The sequence below is a fragment of the Dicentrarchus labrax genome, unplaced genomic scaffold (genome assembly GCF_905237075.1).
Source record: "Dicentrarchus labrax unplaced genomic scaffold, dlabrax2021, whole genome shotgun sequence".
NCBI lineage: Eukaryota > Metazoa > Chordata > Actinopteri > Moronidae > Dicentrarchus > Dicentrarchus labrax.
This window is the reverse complement of record NW_026136719.1, coordinates 12,821,700-12,839,243: the sequence shown is the minus strand read 5'-3', so window position 1 is coordinate 12,839,243 and position 17,544 is coordinate 12,821,700. Positions and strand designations below refer to the sequence as shown.

The 17,544-nt window shown below is 40.7% G+C and overlaps 1 protein-coding gene across 4 annotated transcripts in view; it reads right to left on the bottom strand.

Moving 5' to 3' along the window:
- The window catches only part of LOC127351086 (protein diaphanous homolog 3-like), a 154,225-nt gene that overhangs the window by 34,758 nt on the left and 101,923 nt on the right, over positions 1-17,544 (bottom strand). For 3 of the 4 annotated variants that reach the window (XM_051378256.1, XM_051378257.1, XM_051378258.1), the window contains 2 exons: positions 13,779-13,874; positions 13,155-13,217 (listed from right to left, as the gene is read on the bottom strand). In XM_051378256.1, coding sequence (XP_051234216.1) covers positions 13,155-13,217; positions 13,779-13,874 — 159 coding nt within the window. The remainder of the gene's footprint in view (positions 1-13,154; positions 13,218-13,778; positions 13,875-17,544) is intronic. The other variant, XM_051378259.1, reaches the window with a different exon arrangement.

Genomic DNA, 17,544 nt, shown 5'->3' with positions numbered 1-17,544 from the left:
TTAACGTTAAGTGTTTCATTATTTGATTCCACTACACTGCCAGGAGAAGATCAGAGACTTTTCTCTTTGCCTGATCTATTTTGGTGCTCATCATTCTCCCCTCTCTAACACCTGAGACAGATAATTATCCACTAAAGAAGGAAAAAGTGCTACATTTAGTCATTTCTTTTTGAGCAAGATGTTTTTAAATGTGACACAGCAGAGTGACAAGCTGGAAGGCCAATAATTATAGTAATTGCATAGAAAATGACATCAAGCTATCAAGAATAGTTTTAGCTTTTGCAGGTTATTATATATTTATTTTAGGACAAAAAGTCCCTTTTGAGGTTGAACCCTTTGCAATGTTCTCCATTCAAACTTAAACACAGCCACAGTTCATTTATCCACAGTGTCTTCATGTGGCTATTTTTCACAGGCACCCATTGACTATTCTTTGCATGTTTCATGAAACGATATAGGATCATCTTTTAGTTCTGCCCGTCTCTCTCACGTACAGAGGCTTCGCATAATCACTCACCTCCCTGATAAATCATGTCCCCTCTGCTGTAGCCCAAACACCTTACATTGTCAGAGCTCAGGCTCAGCTCGCTGGAGAGGCTGATAGATGATTTACAGGCAGCTATGCCTCTTCTCTCTAAAACCTTCCTAGGTGGATAAGCCTTGTTCATTAACCCTCTCGCACTTCTGAGCCAGTGCAGCCTGGCCAGTCTTTCACTTTGTCCGTGTAGTAAGAAGAGAACAATAAGGACAGATGTTATCCAAGGGACACTTCAAGTGTGTGTATGCTAGCAGGGCAAATCAGGGTTTTGGTAGTATCTTCTTAAAGCTTTCCCCTACAGTCTAAGTCTGAGAGCTGAAAAGCAGAGGCTTACTCCAAGGACCTCATGTAAGAGCTCTTTGCACTCTACTTCTCCCATTTTAAACAAACAAGAAGCTACACGTTTAGCTACTACGACCGTAATCCTATCCTGAATGATTTAAAGAACATGTTAAGGTTAGTATGAAACAGTACAGCCCGATCTCTACTTAGGAGGTATGTCCTAGTACAAAAAAAAATCAGTTTTGATAGTGCTATCAACAAGTACAATGTACAATCCAACGCTGAACTAAAAAATCAATTCCTATACCAGAGTCATCCACGGCAAGACCACTGTGCACAGTGACACGCGTGTAAATCTGGTTTAAGTGGTGTCAAGTGTTAAATTGCTCAAATTAGCTACTCATGGAATTTATTGCAGGTGTTTCAACAATCATGTCATGTCCCTTTAAATGGAGGCGTTACTTCTCTTCCTTTGATCAGAAAGCACTTGAACATGCTAAATGTGCCAGTGCATGTACTCTCACCTCTCTGCAAGAGCAATGTCTGCACCTATTTTCTGTGCTCAGCTGTTCGTGCTTCCATGGGAAGACGCTTTGATAACACAGAAATAAATTTGATTTCAGGAAAAAAATAAAAATTATTTAGATTCTGTACCATGCACAATTTCAGTTGAATATTAAAAACAGAACACGTAAAGTTAGAAGTGAGATTTAAATATTACGCAGGCATTGGAAGTAAATTCTTCCTATTGGATTTCCCTTTGCTTTGGCGTCTTGGACTATTTCCACACTAAGCTGGGTAAATGCAGTTTTACATGTAAGACAGTATTTCCCATCAATTACCTAGACTATGGCGGCCCATTATAATTTCTCTCCACCAACATAACAAACAAAAAAACTATTTTACTGTTCTCTCTAACATTGTGTTTTGCGCTGTTGCTTCAAAAAATACTGGTGATTAATTAATTAGTGGACAATCTCTCCTCACTTCCCTCCTGTATAGTACACTCACAGTTACACTGCTCTGCAATAAGGAGGGGGAAAATATGCAAGCTGTTCTTGAATTTAATGCTCACAAACACACATAACCAACAGAACGCTGTCAGAGTCCACAGACCTCACTGCTTCCCATTTTTCAGAAACCCACTGCGCCTGTGCACATGCAAGTGTCAATGTCATCAAAAGAGGGTCGGCCATCTAAGCACCTTTACTTGTGCTTTTGAAAAACTTTGTTCTGGAAGCATTTAGAAGCTCCTATTTAGAAGTATTATAATTGCAACACTATGAGCCTGTTTACACCTGGTATTAGAATTCGTCTTCACACGAGTCTCCAATGACCACTTGTGATGTGCTCTATAGGGCTGTACCCTACACAAAATTTGGTCAGTCATTGTCCATTATTACAGTCTTCTTATTTTTCAGTTCAGCAACACACTAGCCCATCGCTTTTACCTGCGCTGTCAGCCGCCGTGGAGAAAAGACGTTACTGCGCTGTGGGATTTTATAATCTGATGTTTTCACATCAAAGATGATGAAGACAGGCATTAATGCCAGAGAAAGTAAAAGTGTGCATTGTACTCACACCGCAAAGTGTCTCTCCTGTTGAGGGACTGCTGACAGGCTGTCAGTCCAAGAGTCACTCACAGTGGACAGCAGTAGAGGACGTTGGACCGTCGTCTAGCCAACACGCTGGGAAATAACTAAATGTGTAACCAGAATGTACAAGAAGGCCCAAATAATAACAAACAATAATAATAATATATTAATTAATTAAAATAAATAAGTAAATAACAATATGTTGAGATATTGTTTTACAAAGTCTGTAAAGTTTCTCCGCACTCCCAATAACTCCCAAAATTGTGCGATTTTTTTTAAGGAAGTCTGGTGATATTGCACTTACAACTTGAGTGGTCAAATCAGTTGATACAGACAGTGTGTTCACAAACATCTGCTGCTTATCTCGGCAAGTAAAAGAGCCCAAGCACATAATTTGCATTACAACTAAACTAAAGAGACAGCACATTTTATGTATACTTACAGGATGTCAGTTAAGTAGGTGGTTGTTCTATGTGGCCCAGGACACATTACTGTTTACACTAGAAAAGATATGTGGTCGAATGCGTCCCGCACCACCTCCGGAAGTGGTTTGAGCGATTGGATCACAATGCGTCTGGGCGGTTATGTATTTAGAACTGTCCACTTGTGCTCGGATCACCCAAGATGCATTCTAATACCAGGTGTAAACAGGTTCAAAGTGAGAGTAATGAGGTACACAAAACAGTAAAGCCAATACAGCTGGCTACATGCCAAGATCCCTGCTGAACCTTTTTTTTTTTTTTTTGTCAGTATCAGAAAATGTTATACAGAGGAAGCAATTTTCTATTATTTTAGCTTGCAAATGTGAGGTATGCTATATCAAAACAAACTGTATAAATAACAGCGTGGATGTTCACTCATGCTGAATAGAAACTATGTGTGTAAGAGTATGAGAATCTGTGTGTGTGGTTGCCTGTGTGGGCAAACGCAGAACTATCTGTGAAATACATTTAGACAGCCTCTTTCCTCTTCGTCTGACATGGTAATTACCATTCAAACTAGCCAGGCTAATTACCTCCCCGTTAAGAAAAATAATCAGGTTTGTACACAAATCAAGACTAGCCACAGACGCCATGGTCTGAAAACCAAAAACAATAATCAAGTCTACTGGGCATGGTTATTATGTTTTCCATTTAATGTGAACTTGCATTAGGATTTAAAGTGATCAATTATTTTATAATTTAGTTTTCCAAAGATTATTGTATAAATCCCTAAATTATTCATTGTATTCTGTCAATCATGTTTGCTGTTCCCACTGGGCTTAAAGTGATTCATTAATTAAGAGTAATTAATATGGCTTGTTTACAAAATATGTTTTACTGCATCCCATAATTTTTCAGTTTTAAGTTTGGAGACAGACAGAAGCTTTTGAATCAAAATAATTTAAAGAGGAATCTGAAGCAGGGTCAAGTAACTGGTAACAGGATAATGTTACAGTCTGGTGTATATAATATGAGTATATAGGTATGATGACTTATACATACATCACATCTATAAGAATATATGAGTGAGACATACATGGACCATACACTAGTGATAAGCACAGTTGACAGACAATTTCGCCAATGTTAGCAAAAGTGGTTATTACTTTAGCTACTACTGAGAAAAATAAGGAAGTTTTACATAAAAAGAAAATAATGAAATAATGCATCTAAAACATTTTTTTTTTTTTCAAAGCAGATTATGAAAGTAGCTAACAGGGGAGCCATCTATTTTCCTTCTGATCTCTGTTGACAGTTGACAGCAGGATCTGTGTGCCAAATTTCATTTGTTCAGGTCACCAAAAATACCATTCATTGCGTGATATAATAATAATCAGAGCTATTCCAATAGAGTCCTAGCAGAGGTCACTGCTCGGGCCTTAATTGTTCAACCTATGAAAACAGTGGAGCTTGCAAAGCCACTGTTCTTTATGTCGAGGGTTCTTATAGAAAAATGAAATTCTACGTCCCTTTTCAGAAATTGAATGCTCTGTGGCAGGGCAAAAACAAGGAATCGGTTTTCTAGCAAGCATGACATAAGATGTCATATTTGGTTTACTATCTAACTCTAACAGTAATACTGTTAAAACAAAACAACACAACTTTGCAACCTCAGTGTCAGTCATCCAACCGGCAAGTCAGTAGTATGGCAAAGGAGCAGAGAGAGAAAACAACCCCAGAAAAACAAAACAGATCCACTTAAAAATAAAATAAAAGCTGGCTGTTTTATAAGATCGTATGTTTGCCTGTATTCTGTTTCTAAATAGTTATTTTGGTTGTTGAAGAAAAGTTATCATTTGAATTAAAGAGAAACACATACGGAGCCAAAGTATGTGACTCCTTTCCTACACTCAAGTCTACTGGCAGCGATCAGCACCTCACTACTGGCCGCTGTGACTTGTGCAAGACTTTTCTATATTATATATTGTTGAAGAAAAAGTAAAAGCTGGCCAGATTTAGAGTACAGTCTCTTGATGACTCAGAAATGGAAATGCAGAAGAAAATAAAAAATAAATAAACAAACATACTCTGGCTATACAGCACTGAGTGAGCAATGGCAAGGTTTTTTTTTAAAATAATCTTTTTGTCCATGGCCTTTGCCAGCAAGCAGCCATTTCCTTTCCCTTACTCCTCTGCCCTGTATCAGCTTTATTGTGATGCTAAACAGTGAGTTTTGACATTCAGAAGGGCCCTGCCAAAGGACAGACCAGTGGATGCAGTAGAGATGAGAAGGCCTTAATGGGTTCAACTGGAATGGAAAGCATCTGCTAGACTCCACAGGCTGGAGGACAGGGAAATGTCAAGTATGGTTATTATAGAGCAGGCAACAGCTCTAGGAATTTTCACCTGAATGAAAAACAGTCTCAGACAATGCACATGCACAAGCTACATCTCACACACATTACCGCCCCTACTGAGGCAGTGAATGAACCTGTTCACACCCAGGTGCATAAGCTAGAGTAATGTGACACACATATTCAGAAGAACATACAAAAAAACAAACATACAGTAAATCCATGAACTTAGATGTGTGTGTTAGGGTTATTGAGAAAAAAAAATATGTGCCATTTTTTCATTAAAATGAATAAAAACAACTAGACATATGTTATATATTTTGTTTGTTTCCAACAGTGTTAAAAAACCCAGAGAAACACGTGATTTTGTAATGATACGTTTCATTTGGTTGCCTGTCAATGGCGTCACGTTCCCTTTTACCCCCTCTAGCTGCTATAACTTCCAGGGAAACATGGGATACGTCAGACAGTGAGTAAGGAAGTCAGCGAATGTGACTAAATGTAACGTGAATATAAATTTAATACATTACCTCGTCCATGAACACAATTTCTGCTTGAGTCACGTCAGATAAACCATCGGCAATGGTGGTTGTTTAACAATGAAGACCACAACTCCCACTGACCCCATGCTACTTCATGTTATCAAACCAGGTGTTTTGGTACTGTTTTGATGTGACGCCCCTGTGCATTTAAGGTAAAACTGCCATCTCCTGTACGGCATGAAAAATCACATCTGCAGAATGTCCCATAGTGACTATTTCTTCACAGGACCACTTGAACTTGTTCGCCAATTTGTACCCTAGAGGATGCTAATCAAAGCTAGAGCCAGACTAATGAAGCTCTTTAGCCCAGAGGCCAGACACAGACACATGGCCCTGTGACTCAAGGCTGAGTGTCTTCAAGGGGATATGTGCGTGTGTGTGTGGGTTTGTAGGTGCTAAGTAAATGCATGTGGCTGTATACAGTCTAATGTGTGAATGAGTGAGTATATGGGCATAAAAAAGGGTGGTATAATAGCAGATCAGCAAAGCCCAAATCTCACTCTCTGAGGGGAATCCAGCATCAAACAGATCCTGCTGCCTGAGGGCTGGCCTTCCCGCTCTGTCGGTGTGGAAACTCCTGTCGCTGCACTTAGAGCTTCTGGATCAGCGAGGAGACACATAGCAGGCAGAGTGGCAGCAGAAATGACAGTCAGAGAGAAAGAGAGAGAGGTGAAGCACTTTGGAAGAATATGATTGTTTTATCACTACAGACTAAAGTAGTCTTGGGAATCATCAAGAACAAGAGCTTTGGTGTTTGTTTCTATTTCTGAGTACAGTGCACTAGAGAATGATACCTGGATACGGGGCTGTATACAGATTGGTTATTGCAGAAAGGTGAGTAGAATTTTAAATCACAAATTATCCCCTTTCATCTCTCCCACCTAAATTCTCTCCTCTACCTCTGAGTCAAGACAGCTTAGTGGCAACCATAGCAACAAATGCAAACAGAGCTGTGGCTCTTTCTTTCAAGGCCCACAGTATGAACAGTCGTTAGCCTGAAGCACAAAACCAGATGGACAGCCTGCTGAAAAGATAAACAAATAAAGGAATAACACAAATGTGTAATGAGATGGAATTGTGACATGATGATGAAAAATGTTGCTATAGCACTTCTAACGTTCCTTTACCAAAGGTACCACAGAGACAAAATATAAGCACCAGTTTGTAGAGGGCATAGATAGAAATAGGAGATAGTACTCATTTCCCTCCCATAACAACAGAAGTTCACATAATCATCTCCCTAGCTCTTTCCCTCCTGACGGCAATGTGATATGGCTGCTGGCGTTGGTAAATGTGGGAGGACCAGGAATGTGTGTGGCTGGGCGATAAGGCTGCTGTAAAATTTAATTAGCACAAAGCCATGGTGAAAATGACTTCACTTCACTGCATTATTAACTAGAGTACTATGTAAGAGCCTAGTCTCAATCAATGTACATAACAGGTTCATAAGAGAAAGGGATGGAGAAAGAAGAGCCATAGAAAGAGAGAGGGGAGAGAGACAGAGTGAAAACAAAAGCACATTAGAGTCCTATAAAAGCTAAGATGTGTATCTAAACTAAATCCCTGATAAATCTTCAAACGTTTTGCCCATTGGCTTTTCTGCCTCTGTCCCCTGCACATAAGGTGTGTATCAAGGCAGGCAGAAGATGAGACAGCGTTCATGTGAAAAGAAGAGGTGGGGAGGATCTGAAAAGCCGGCTGAATAGCAATCCTACATTAGCAGCTTCACCTACTGTTTGGGGCCTGAGCTGGTGAGAATGGGCTGATTAGGGTCCTTGGCTCAACATGCTGAACACCACTTTCTATTTCACGATCCACAGCCTTTATTACAACCCAGCTTCCTCATAATCCAGCTAAAAGTGGATATCTGAGGAGCCTGATCGGCTTAGGACTTGGCTAAAAACGTGGGATGTACGGAAGAGCAACATGGAGTAGAGTGCAGAGGTGTTTGTTATCATCTGTTTTCGATTTAAGACGGAGTGGGCACAGCTGAGCTTGGTGTCTGTGTGTGTGTGTGTGTGTGTGTGTGCGTGCGTGTGTTCCCTCTACTCTCACCCACCACAATGACCTCTCCAATCAGTCAAACATATTTTCGGCACACCATTTCATTGTCTAATCTTCCTGCATTTTGGACTTGGCATGGATTGCAGAGACTGCAATTTTATGAATAAAGGTATATTTTGATGAATGAATATCTTTTTAAACTTGACAGTCATTATTCAATGGTCATTATTTGTTTTAACACAACTTGATAGGTGTGTGTACATCAAAATTCAACACGTTTTATTGAAAAAGGCCTCTGAATCTTCAGTAGGCAGGACTTAAATAACAATACAAGTGGGAGTCATAAACAAGGCAACACAACAAGTAAACAGCATCATGATCACATGCCACACAGAAAACCATAATCTATAACCAAAAATGTTCACACAGAAATATATTTCATGGTAATTGCTGTCTACATTACACAAAGGGGCACATGGTGTCTTTGCAAATAAATACCATTCAGTTATCCCAGGAGAGACACTAGCTGCAGCCTCTGGTCTAAAGGTTACAGAAGATGGCTTGTGCCTGGAAGTCGCTCGTTCAATCACCAGACCAGTAGAACAGATCTTGGACAATTAATCACCAACTACTCGAGAAGAACTGCTAAGTGGCCTTGGCAGTAAAATACTGTATTGTACTTTTATGTGTGACTAAGTGTAACTGAGCAAGTGCGTGTCATGGCATTCCAGGAAAAGAGGGCATTGTTCTCAGCAAGACTTGAATAAAGGTTAAAAAAAAAAAAAAGAAAAAAGAATTTGTTCATTGCTCTCTACATCCCTCAATTACTATTCCACTAGTCTCACTGCACAGGCTGGACCTAATTACACTACCCACTTTGTAAAGGTGCCCTCTTGCTCCATCTGTTCAATCCATGTGCGCACAGGCTCAAACATGCACACGCGCACACACCAGCAGCACTTCAGACAGACAGACAAAGGCAGGTCAAGGTACACTTTCCCATCTGGATATGCCTTTGTCTACAAGAACAGTTAAACATCTAAACCACCAATCAAATGTGGCGATAAGAGAGACACTGTAACTCACTGTGGCCAGATGACTGTGGACATGAATACAGAGAGCTGTACACCTGTCCAAGTCTTAGACACAGCTAATGCCCCGACCCAGGAGTGGCCTTTGACCTTCTGCCTGCACATCATTAAAACACAGGGTTTAAGCTGGCAATTTCTATGCATGTATGCATGAGCATGTACGCGTGAAAGTGGGAGACTGAACACTCTGTGTTGAGGAACAGAAGCTCTTTGGCAATAATCTGTCACTGTAATGAAAAACGCACAGGCCGTTTGTGACGTGTGGATGATGTATTATGACCAAATGCAGATAAATCAGCAACTTCTAAAGTTACACTTTTCAAACAATGACGTGCAGCATCAATTCAAATAGATCTTGGGAGGAGAGCGTCTCTGCTCTCTTTTTTTTTCGTCTTGGGCTCACTGAAATGATTTAATAACCCCTTCTTTTTCTGCTTATGTCATGTCTGGGGGAAAGCAGCAACGCAAGGGAGGAGATAAAGCAGAGACAAAACAAAGTCAAAAAGTAAAGAGTAGACTGAGGAACTTTGGAAGGATCGGAAGCATTCCCCCATAATTGACAATGATATGAACAGACAGAAATGTGAAAGAGGGATGATAAAGCACACACGCAATCTGCAGGATATAGTAGCCTGCAGTGGAATCCTTATATCAGAGTCTATAAGAGGCCCAATCAAAAAGGCAAGCATCTAACAGCCGATTCCACTAGAGTATCCCTGCCTCAGGAAGCTACGGTGACTGACTCTCACTTCTACTGTTTTACAAATGGCTCACATGTGAGCACATAAAACAGAGATAGGAGGAAACAAACTTCCTTTTTCTTTTATATCCTACTTTTTTGACTTTCATTTTAACCTCACACCCTCCCTAGTTTTGTCTTAATGATTTTCTGCAGCACAGCCTCTGAAAGACATCGTGGGTTGAGTCTCAAATTAAGCCTATTAGTCATCTCCTTCTACCATTCACACCTATACCCAAGCCACTTAAAGTCTGCACTGAATAGATGCATCCAACATTATATACAGAAACATAAATTCAGCAAAAAGGGTCATAAAGTTGACTCAGCAAATAAATAGCAGACAACATCTCCAATAAGTATAGGCGTGCTTTTAGGTTGTAAACGCTAATGCTTTTAAGAGGAAGTATGGAAGAATAACCATTTTGTAAAGGGCTTCACTGACTTTGTGAACTGACCTTGACATTTCTTCTTGTTCAGAGTTATATCGCACATGATCATTTTTAGGTTGGGTTTCACTAAAGACAGAAGCAACTGCTCCTAAAGACGGACATATTTACTTCTTCATGGATCCCGTTTCTCCCCGCACTCTTTATAATGGATCATTCCAGGAATGGCATTAAAGCACGCACATAAAGCACCTCTGGCTTGTGCCGTCTTACACACTTTTTGCTCTCTGTCAAACACAACGATAAAATAAAATAAATGTAGCCATGTGATTCCCCTTAACATGTACATGCACATGCCAGCTGGGGAGTCAGTGAGGCTGTGGTGAGGGCTCGCAAAAAAGGCTGAAATGACCAGACAGTGCCTGGGAGAGATGTTTTCAGAAGGACACAGTTAAAAAGTTATGGATGCTTTATAGATTCAATTTGCAGATTCAAGTCTCTTACACCTGTGTGGCTAACCACCATCGATCCATCATTCTGTGGAGCCCAATCCAATTTAGAGTGTTGAGGAGCCCCAGAGCCCCGCAGCCTTATCCTAACCCAGGCCACAGCCACCACAAAGCCTGCTTACCTTTATCCCCTGAAGTCTGTGGGTGTGTCTGCGTACTTTTATGTGTACGTGTGTGTGTGCTGAGGGAGACTGCAGACCAAGCTAAACACCTTAGCTGCTGGCTCATGTGAAAGTGTGCTGAGCCAATTTAGGGGTAGGGGAGGAGAGGAAGCTGAGAAAAATGCAAGGAACTCAGGCCAGGGCCCTAACTCAAACCAAAGAGTACAACAGGAGGAGAGCAGGAAAGAAGAGGAGGGAGACAGAAAAGAAGGGAGGGAACAATGTGCACCCCTTGATGTGCAGCAAACAGTAGGTTAGACTGCAAGGCATTAAATCCTATTTTATTTTGTGTGGCAATCCACACTCATCCACTATAGGCATAATAGAACTACTCCACAGTCTCATCAAAGTCTTGCGATGGGACGCGCAATCTATTGGCCATTAGATTTGTCTCTGCAGACGACAGACTGATTCACTTGAGTCTCCCTTGCTGCGAAGGCTTAATGACACCATGCATGTTCAGATTGACCATTCAAATCTCTCCTCTTCACCACTGATTACGGTATCTTCTGGTGCAGATGTTTCTGTTTTAATTCTCTTTGCTGCTCCACTGGACTGCAGCAACACCCTTGAGATAAATTATTAAAGGGTATTTAAAACTGTGGGAAAATTAGGTGGTAGGTTGGTGTGAAAGTGAAAGCATCTGTTTAAGTGCTTGTGCCGCAGACTAAACTTCATCACCTCCCAACTAAACTGAGAGCATCATGTGGGTTTCACTCATTCCAGAGACTAAACCCAGGGCAATTAAAGCCTGGATCTCCGTAGGAGAGAAGGACGGAAGGGAAATGGGAGAGAAAGAGGCTAGAGAAGTGGAGACTCCATACCAATAACAGGCAATTATGTTTGGGGAGGGCCATTGTCAGGCCATGAGAGTATAGAAGAAGACAGCGGGGATATGGGATGGTAGGGAAATGAGGAGGAGTGTTATTTAGGAGGCAGATGGCAGAGAGGGGGAAATTAAGATGAATGGGCACTGAGAGGGCTGAGCTGGTGCTGGGGCTGGGCAGAGAAAAGTAATTAGCTGTGTTTGCTCTGGGAGGCTGGCAGTGAGTATGATGCCTGCAGTGACAGGCTAAAGCCTTGAGCTTTATTAGTCAACAAGGCCGTGTCTGAAGCTGCCAGCAGGTGGCAGCCAGGCCAGCAACCTTCCGGGACCTTCTTACCTGTACAACTCACCATGAGGTCTTTTCACAACATGGACACTGAGCAGCAGCTCCTTCACGCACTGCAATTTCTTTTTACTCTAATCCCTTGTTATTACAACACAGCTCTAGCTTGTTCTCTCTTATACTTACTGACTCTCTCACACTCACACACTCTCCCTCTCAAACACACACACACACACACACACACACACACACACACACACACACACACAAACAGCATCAGAGTCCACATTTTTTTCCTACCACAATATTCCTTAGTTTCACCCTTACCAACTGGCTCTATATTTCTTCCTCACACCATTTCTCTCCATTTCTTATGTTACAGCCACCTCTATCTGTCTCTTTCCTCCCACCCTGTATATCTCCCTCCTCCTCGTCCCTTTCCAATCTAATTTCAGATAAGTCGTAGCAGAACAACAGAGCAAGGCCCTTTATCATTGCCATCAATGATGTGGGTGGATTGAGCGTGAATAATTTCATTCATGTGTGCCTGTACCCAGCCCACTGGGATTCCAATTACAAGTAATAAGAGGTAATAGGGTACAGTTTGATTTTTTTAAGTGGCTCAGTAATGATTGTAGAAAACCTTTGACAAGAGAAGAAAGCTGTTGTTTATCTTAGCAAAAGCTAAAAGTACAATATCTGTTCACAACCATGAATAATATAGGACAATTTAATTTGGTACAATTAGTATCCCATTCAATCTTCAGTCCCAGGGAGTTATATAGCTATACACACATACTCATGTCCTTTTAACATTAAATACACTTCTAAATGATAACAGTGAACACTTGAAGTGCTATAAGCTACAAGTGGCTTTCATCCAATTAGCAGAACAGTGTTTAGTCTATATAACTGATCTTGCTGCACATACCTCATCACGCTTAAAAAACCTCAAGGATATAGGTGAGAAATTGCAAAACAAAAATGTCTTGCATGCTTGATGTAAAAAGACATGACACTTCCTTTATGCAAGATTTTAAAAAATCCCAAAAGCATTCAACAGCATAGGGTTGCTGCAGTTGCTGAACTATTTAGAAACCTTATCAAACTCAGCTGCCAGAACAGCCCACACACTGCTTTCAAAGAATCTCAACCTTGCTTCTTGCAGTCTGCAAATCGCACTGCCTCAAACTGTTTTAACAATGGCCTTTCACACTTTCAGAAGGCACACACAAGGTCACAAAAAAGGCAAAGGGACAACTTAAAAGGCCATTGGACATACAAAAAAGCAGGGCATGTGAACTGTCAGGGGCAATTTGCATTACATGCGAGAGATGAAGACTGATTTCCAAAAACAGGTAGAAGATAGAGCTGAGCATGCTTGAGGCTTTAACTGTGTAGTTTTTTGGGGTTTTGTTTTACCATGGTTAACAGGCCTGAGAACCTGGCGAAAGGAGCTGGGGCTGATCGTCTGCTGCTGGTTATCTGGAAGGAGGGTAGTGGACAAATAATGGCAACACATACAGTACAAAGAGGAACCAAAAGGATCATGAGGAGACATTCAGACGCTGAAGAACGGTCGTGAAGTGAAGTTCATTAAAAAGAAATACAGTGGTTAAGGGCATAGCTGTCACTTGCCCTTGAAGTTAAATGGCCAATCAATTTCAAACAGGTTCAGAGCCCGTCTTGGATTCACAACATTTGTTTGCTCTTTCAATTTCTCAATTCCTGGTGCTAGCAAGCATGTGTGCAAACAACAAACGAGTGTATTTTGACTGAAAATGACTGTTTTTGGAGCCATGGCATGAGAACGCAAGGATGAATTCGATTCACTTAGCTTTTAAAAACAAAACAAGAAAAATATTCATCCAGTTGGCAGTTTAGGAGCAGGATTCATTGTGCTTTTTGAACATCTGAATGGAATCAAAACAAACACAGAGCTTTGTACCCATATTGTCTGGAAAAAATTCCAGACAATATGAGTACTAGGTTTTCTGTGTGTGTCTTTGTTTGTGTACAAATGTAGGTAAAGGATATGAGACTCACCTCTGGGTCTTGGCGCTCTCTTCCTGCGGTCTCTGAATGCAGCTCCTGACTGTAGGGCTTCCAACAAACTATCCATCACACCTGTCTCATCATTCTCTGAAAAACACAGGAAGAAAAAGAATGAGTGGGTGTTGGAAGACAGAGGAGAGGTAAAGAAACAAAATCAGATAAAGTGCAGTTTCTTTTAGTGGTGAAGTTTGCCATACAGATTTCAACCATTTGGAACTTATAATGGCAGGCCACTATATCATGTGTATACTTTGAGCTACAGCGATATAGTAAAGTCAAGTGCCCTAATATATGATGGGACGAGTTCCAAGCAAATCCAGGACTGAACAAGTCAGCAGGTTCTTGTAGATGTGCAAATGTGAACCCTGGTGTGTGCAGATTTAGTCATACATTGAATTGTAGTAATTTGCTGTATGATATCATGATATATATGTAAGATATTAACTAGTAATGGAATCATTCAGAGATCTTCCTTACACTGTCGAGCTAGAATAGAACACTCTAACTAATGGTGTTTCACAGAATTTATTGTAAAAAACTCTCGACTCAAAATATCAGGTCCTTGCTATGTAGAAGTAAGGGAAGCACCAGAATGCAGATATACTGTAGAAAGGGAAGAGCTTTGCAGATATGACATGTAAATCATGCCCTGTGTTGGTACAGCTGAAAACCTGGCCCTGACACCTGAGGCAGAATGATGGACCTGGATAGTGATTTGCAGTGAAAACAGCCTCCAGTGGATGGGAAGGAAAATAGATAGTAGGTATAAAGGAATGTTCAAGGAGAAGACAAACTGTCAATAAAAAGTTTATACTGTGGTTGTCATGCAAATGTGAATGTGTGTGTGGGTGTTTTCTTTTGAAACACTGCTTCTGTGTTGCCAATAACATTTGAGGTCTTTGCTAACCACCATGCCAATGGGAAGGGCTGTTTGCCACTGAACTCTAGGGGTTTTATTACATTCGACTACTGGATGCCATTCACAAGTTATCAGTCTCAGTTTGTTGTTTAGTTTAGATTCCTTACTAATAATTTGAAAAAAAACAAAAAAATGCTGTAGTATAAAATGTTGAAAAAGAAACAAAATTAAATGCAAAAAAAGGGGGGGAAAACTGTGATGTGGTGTTAACCTAAACCTTGTGTTTAATAATAATATATTTTTTTAAATGATGTGTAAAGAAAACACCAATTTTAGGTGATCACTTTTCTATCTCTGAGTTAATAGGTACTCTTGATGAGTGTAGCCATGTACAAACAATGCCAGCAAATATGCTGACACTTATTGAAACTATTGATAAGGATGAATGTGAACCGTGTTAAGATCTGGTACTTCCATATTTTGTAAAACTGAACTATTAATAAAGCTATTTTATATGTACCCATTTAGTTAAACACAGTGTGCTTAAGCGTGTAGCGTTTGATGTGCTATAAAATTTGTTATAACTTTATTGGCCTTATAGAGGCCCAGTTGTACCACGGTAGCATGGTGTGACTGCTGGGTCCCGCCACTGATTTAGTGAAGGGTAAGAGGACATTGCTCTGATTAAGGTTATGTGTGTTTTTCTCAGTCCTTCCATTTTGTCTGAATTCCCTGTGGAATAAATAACACACATAGAAAAAAAAATCTAATTGTATGGCTAAGACTGGACTTTGTGGTGCTATCAGGCCCTCTACTGGGCCAAAGGTCATCACATTCTATTTTAACACATGGGACACAGTTTTTGTGAAACTGGGCACAAGCACAAATTAAAGCAAACATGGCTATAGCAATCACATTTTTACAATTTTGGTGAACAGAGGAATATGTGCAATCCAGAACATCACCAACCAAACTGGAAATAGGGCCAGAAAGAGTGTGATATTAGCAGGAAGCATATATTGCCAGAAGGTTGAGCTGGGGCAGACTTCAATAATGGCCAATCGTGTAGACAAGGACCTGGACAGGCTGGCTACCTTTTAGAGAAGAGAGTCCCAGGGTGCAAATGTGCAGCCTCTCAAATATGATTATACTGCACTTAAATACACTGACTTTTAAGTTTATTAGCTAATGCAATCTGGTACACCAAGTCTGAAATAAAGCCTTTCTAAATCAAGCTTACAGATAACTCTATGCACGTAAATAGGGTGGAGGGATCTGAAATAAACTTTCAATATAATGATGACTATTAATGACAACTATGATGGCCAATTAGGTTTGTCCAAGGGCCCTTTAGTTATATATTTTTACTTTCCATTGTTCACTGGAGGCGCCAGGTGCTGTCCATAGTATGACCTATTAAAAAGCCTGTACAGTGGGGAGGAGAAGGCACAGCTTTGGTTTGATGTTTGGTGAGTTCACATGAGTTTAATTGGAATTGTATTTACAAGGTACGCACTTGTGTTGTATAAAAATACACTGAACATAGTGAATTCAAGTTTCTCTATTTTACCTAACCTTAATTGCCTTGTTAAGACAGGCACAATAACAGCAACTCTGTCGTCTAAACCAAAATAAACCCTTTTTTTTGTTCTACGAGTAGCATTAAGTTACCACAATCTCAATTTCGTTATACAACCTTGTCTTGTAAATGACAATAAGTAAACTTGAATCCTTGAACTGTAATTCACACGTTAGATGTAGAAATATTGTGTCTAAGGCCATTTTTTTCCTCTCACTCGTTCGGCTCAGTGTGAGTAATGCGCTGCCGAGCAGTTCTTTGGAAGCAGACTATCAAATTAACAAAATTACAAAAATTTCCCCCAAAAAACCCCAACTACCTGTGATCGCCTAGGCCAACTGCCGATATATTAATTCAATCGCCCAAACCTACTGTGAAATATGTTTTAAATATGTACAGACACACATAATGCTATCTATTTCAAAAGAGGACTGGGATTCCACTCAGTGATCAGCCTCTGAAGCTTGTCACCTCTGTCAGATGCCCACATGAAATTTAATCTTCAACTTATTTCATGCATACAGTACCGTGCAGCACCATGGTGGGTTTTCTGCAAACCTGCAAAAGCTGTCAATCAGCTCAACAGTACATGGTCCCTTTGCAGCAAACCCTCCTCTACACTGAGGCTCCTGTATTGAGGGCAGAGGGTCCCTAGGGTGGTGGGCTGTGGTTGTACCCAACCCCCATGCCAAGATGCGACTACAAACACACACAGACACGCACACACAGTGAATATATCATGGCCCACTTCCTTGCCAGCCTCTCTGTGCATTTGTTGTGCTTTTCATTTGCAACAGTTGCACTCCTCCTCAGGCTGATATGTGCCCAGTTCTTCATCATTACACAGAGCGGAGAGGCAGCATGAATTTCTGAGCAAAACCAACGTTCCTCGACGTCCAAATTTGTCTCCACTGCTGTGGCAATTCATCACAGGCAGCAGGCTTTACACTTCCCACAACACACATAGACATATACACAAAAATACAGATAGCAACGAAAACAAGCAAAAAGAAGCAGATCAATCTATGGCAACCTGCAGTGTGTGCCTTCATGTGTAGTACTCCGTTTGACTCCAACTCACAAGAACATGAAACAGTTTGTGTGCCTCAGGAGGCAAGGAAAAAGAAACTCACTCAGATCTCCCGCCTCAGGAATATATGGGAGCAAAAACAGTCCAATTTTACACATCAATCAGAAGCAACTCAGACAGGCCGAGACAGAAAACTGCTTTATAGAATGTAGACAAGAGGTGCTTTCAGACAGTCTAACAGTGAAAATCATAACACGTATTTATATACTCACACCCACATGCTCACAAA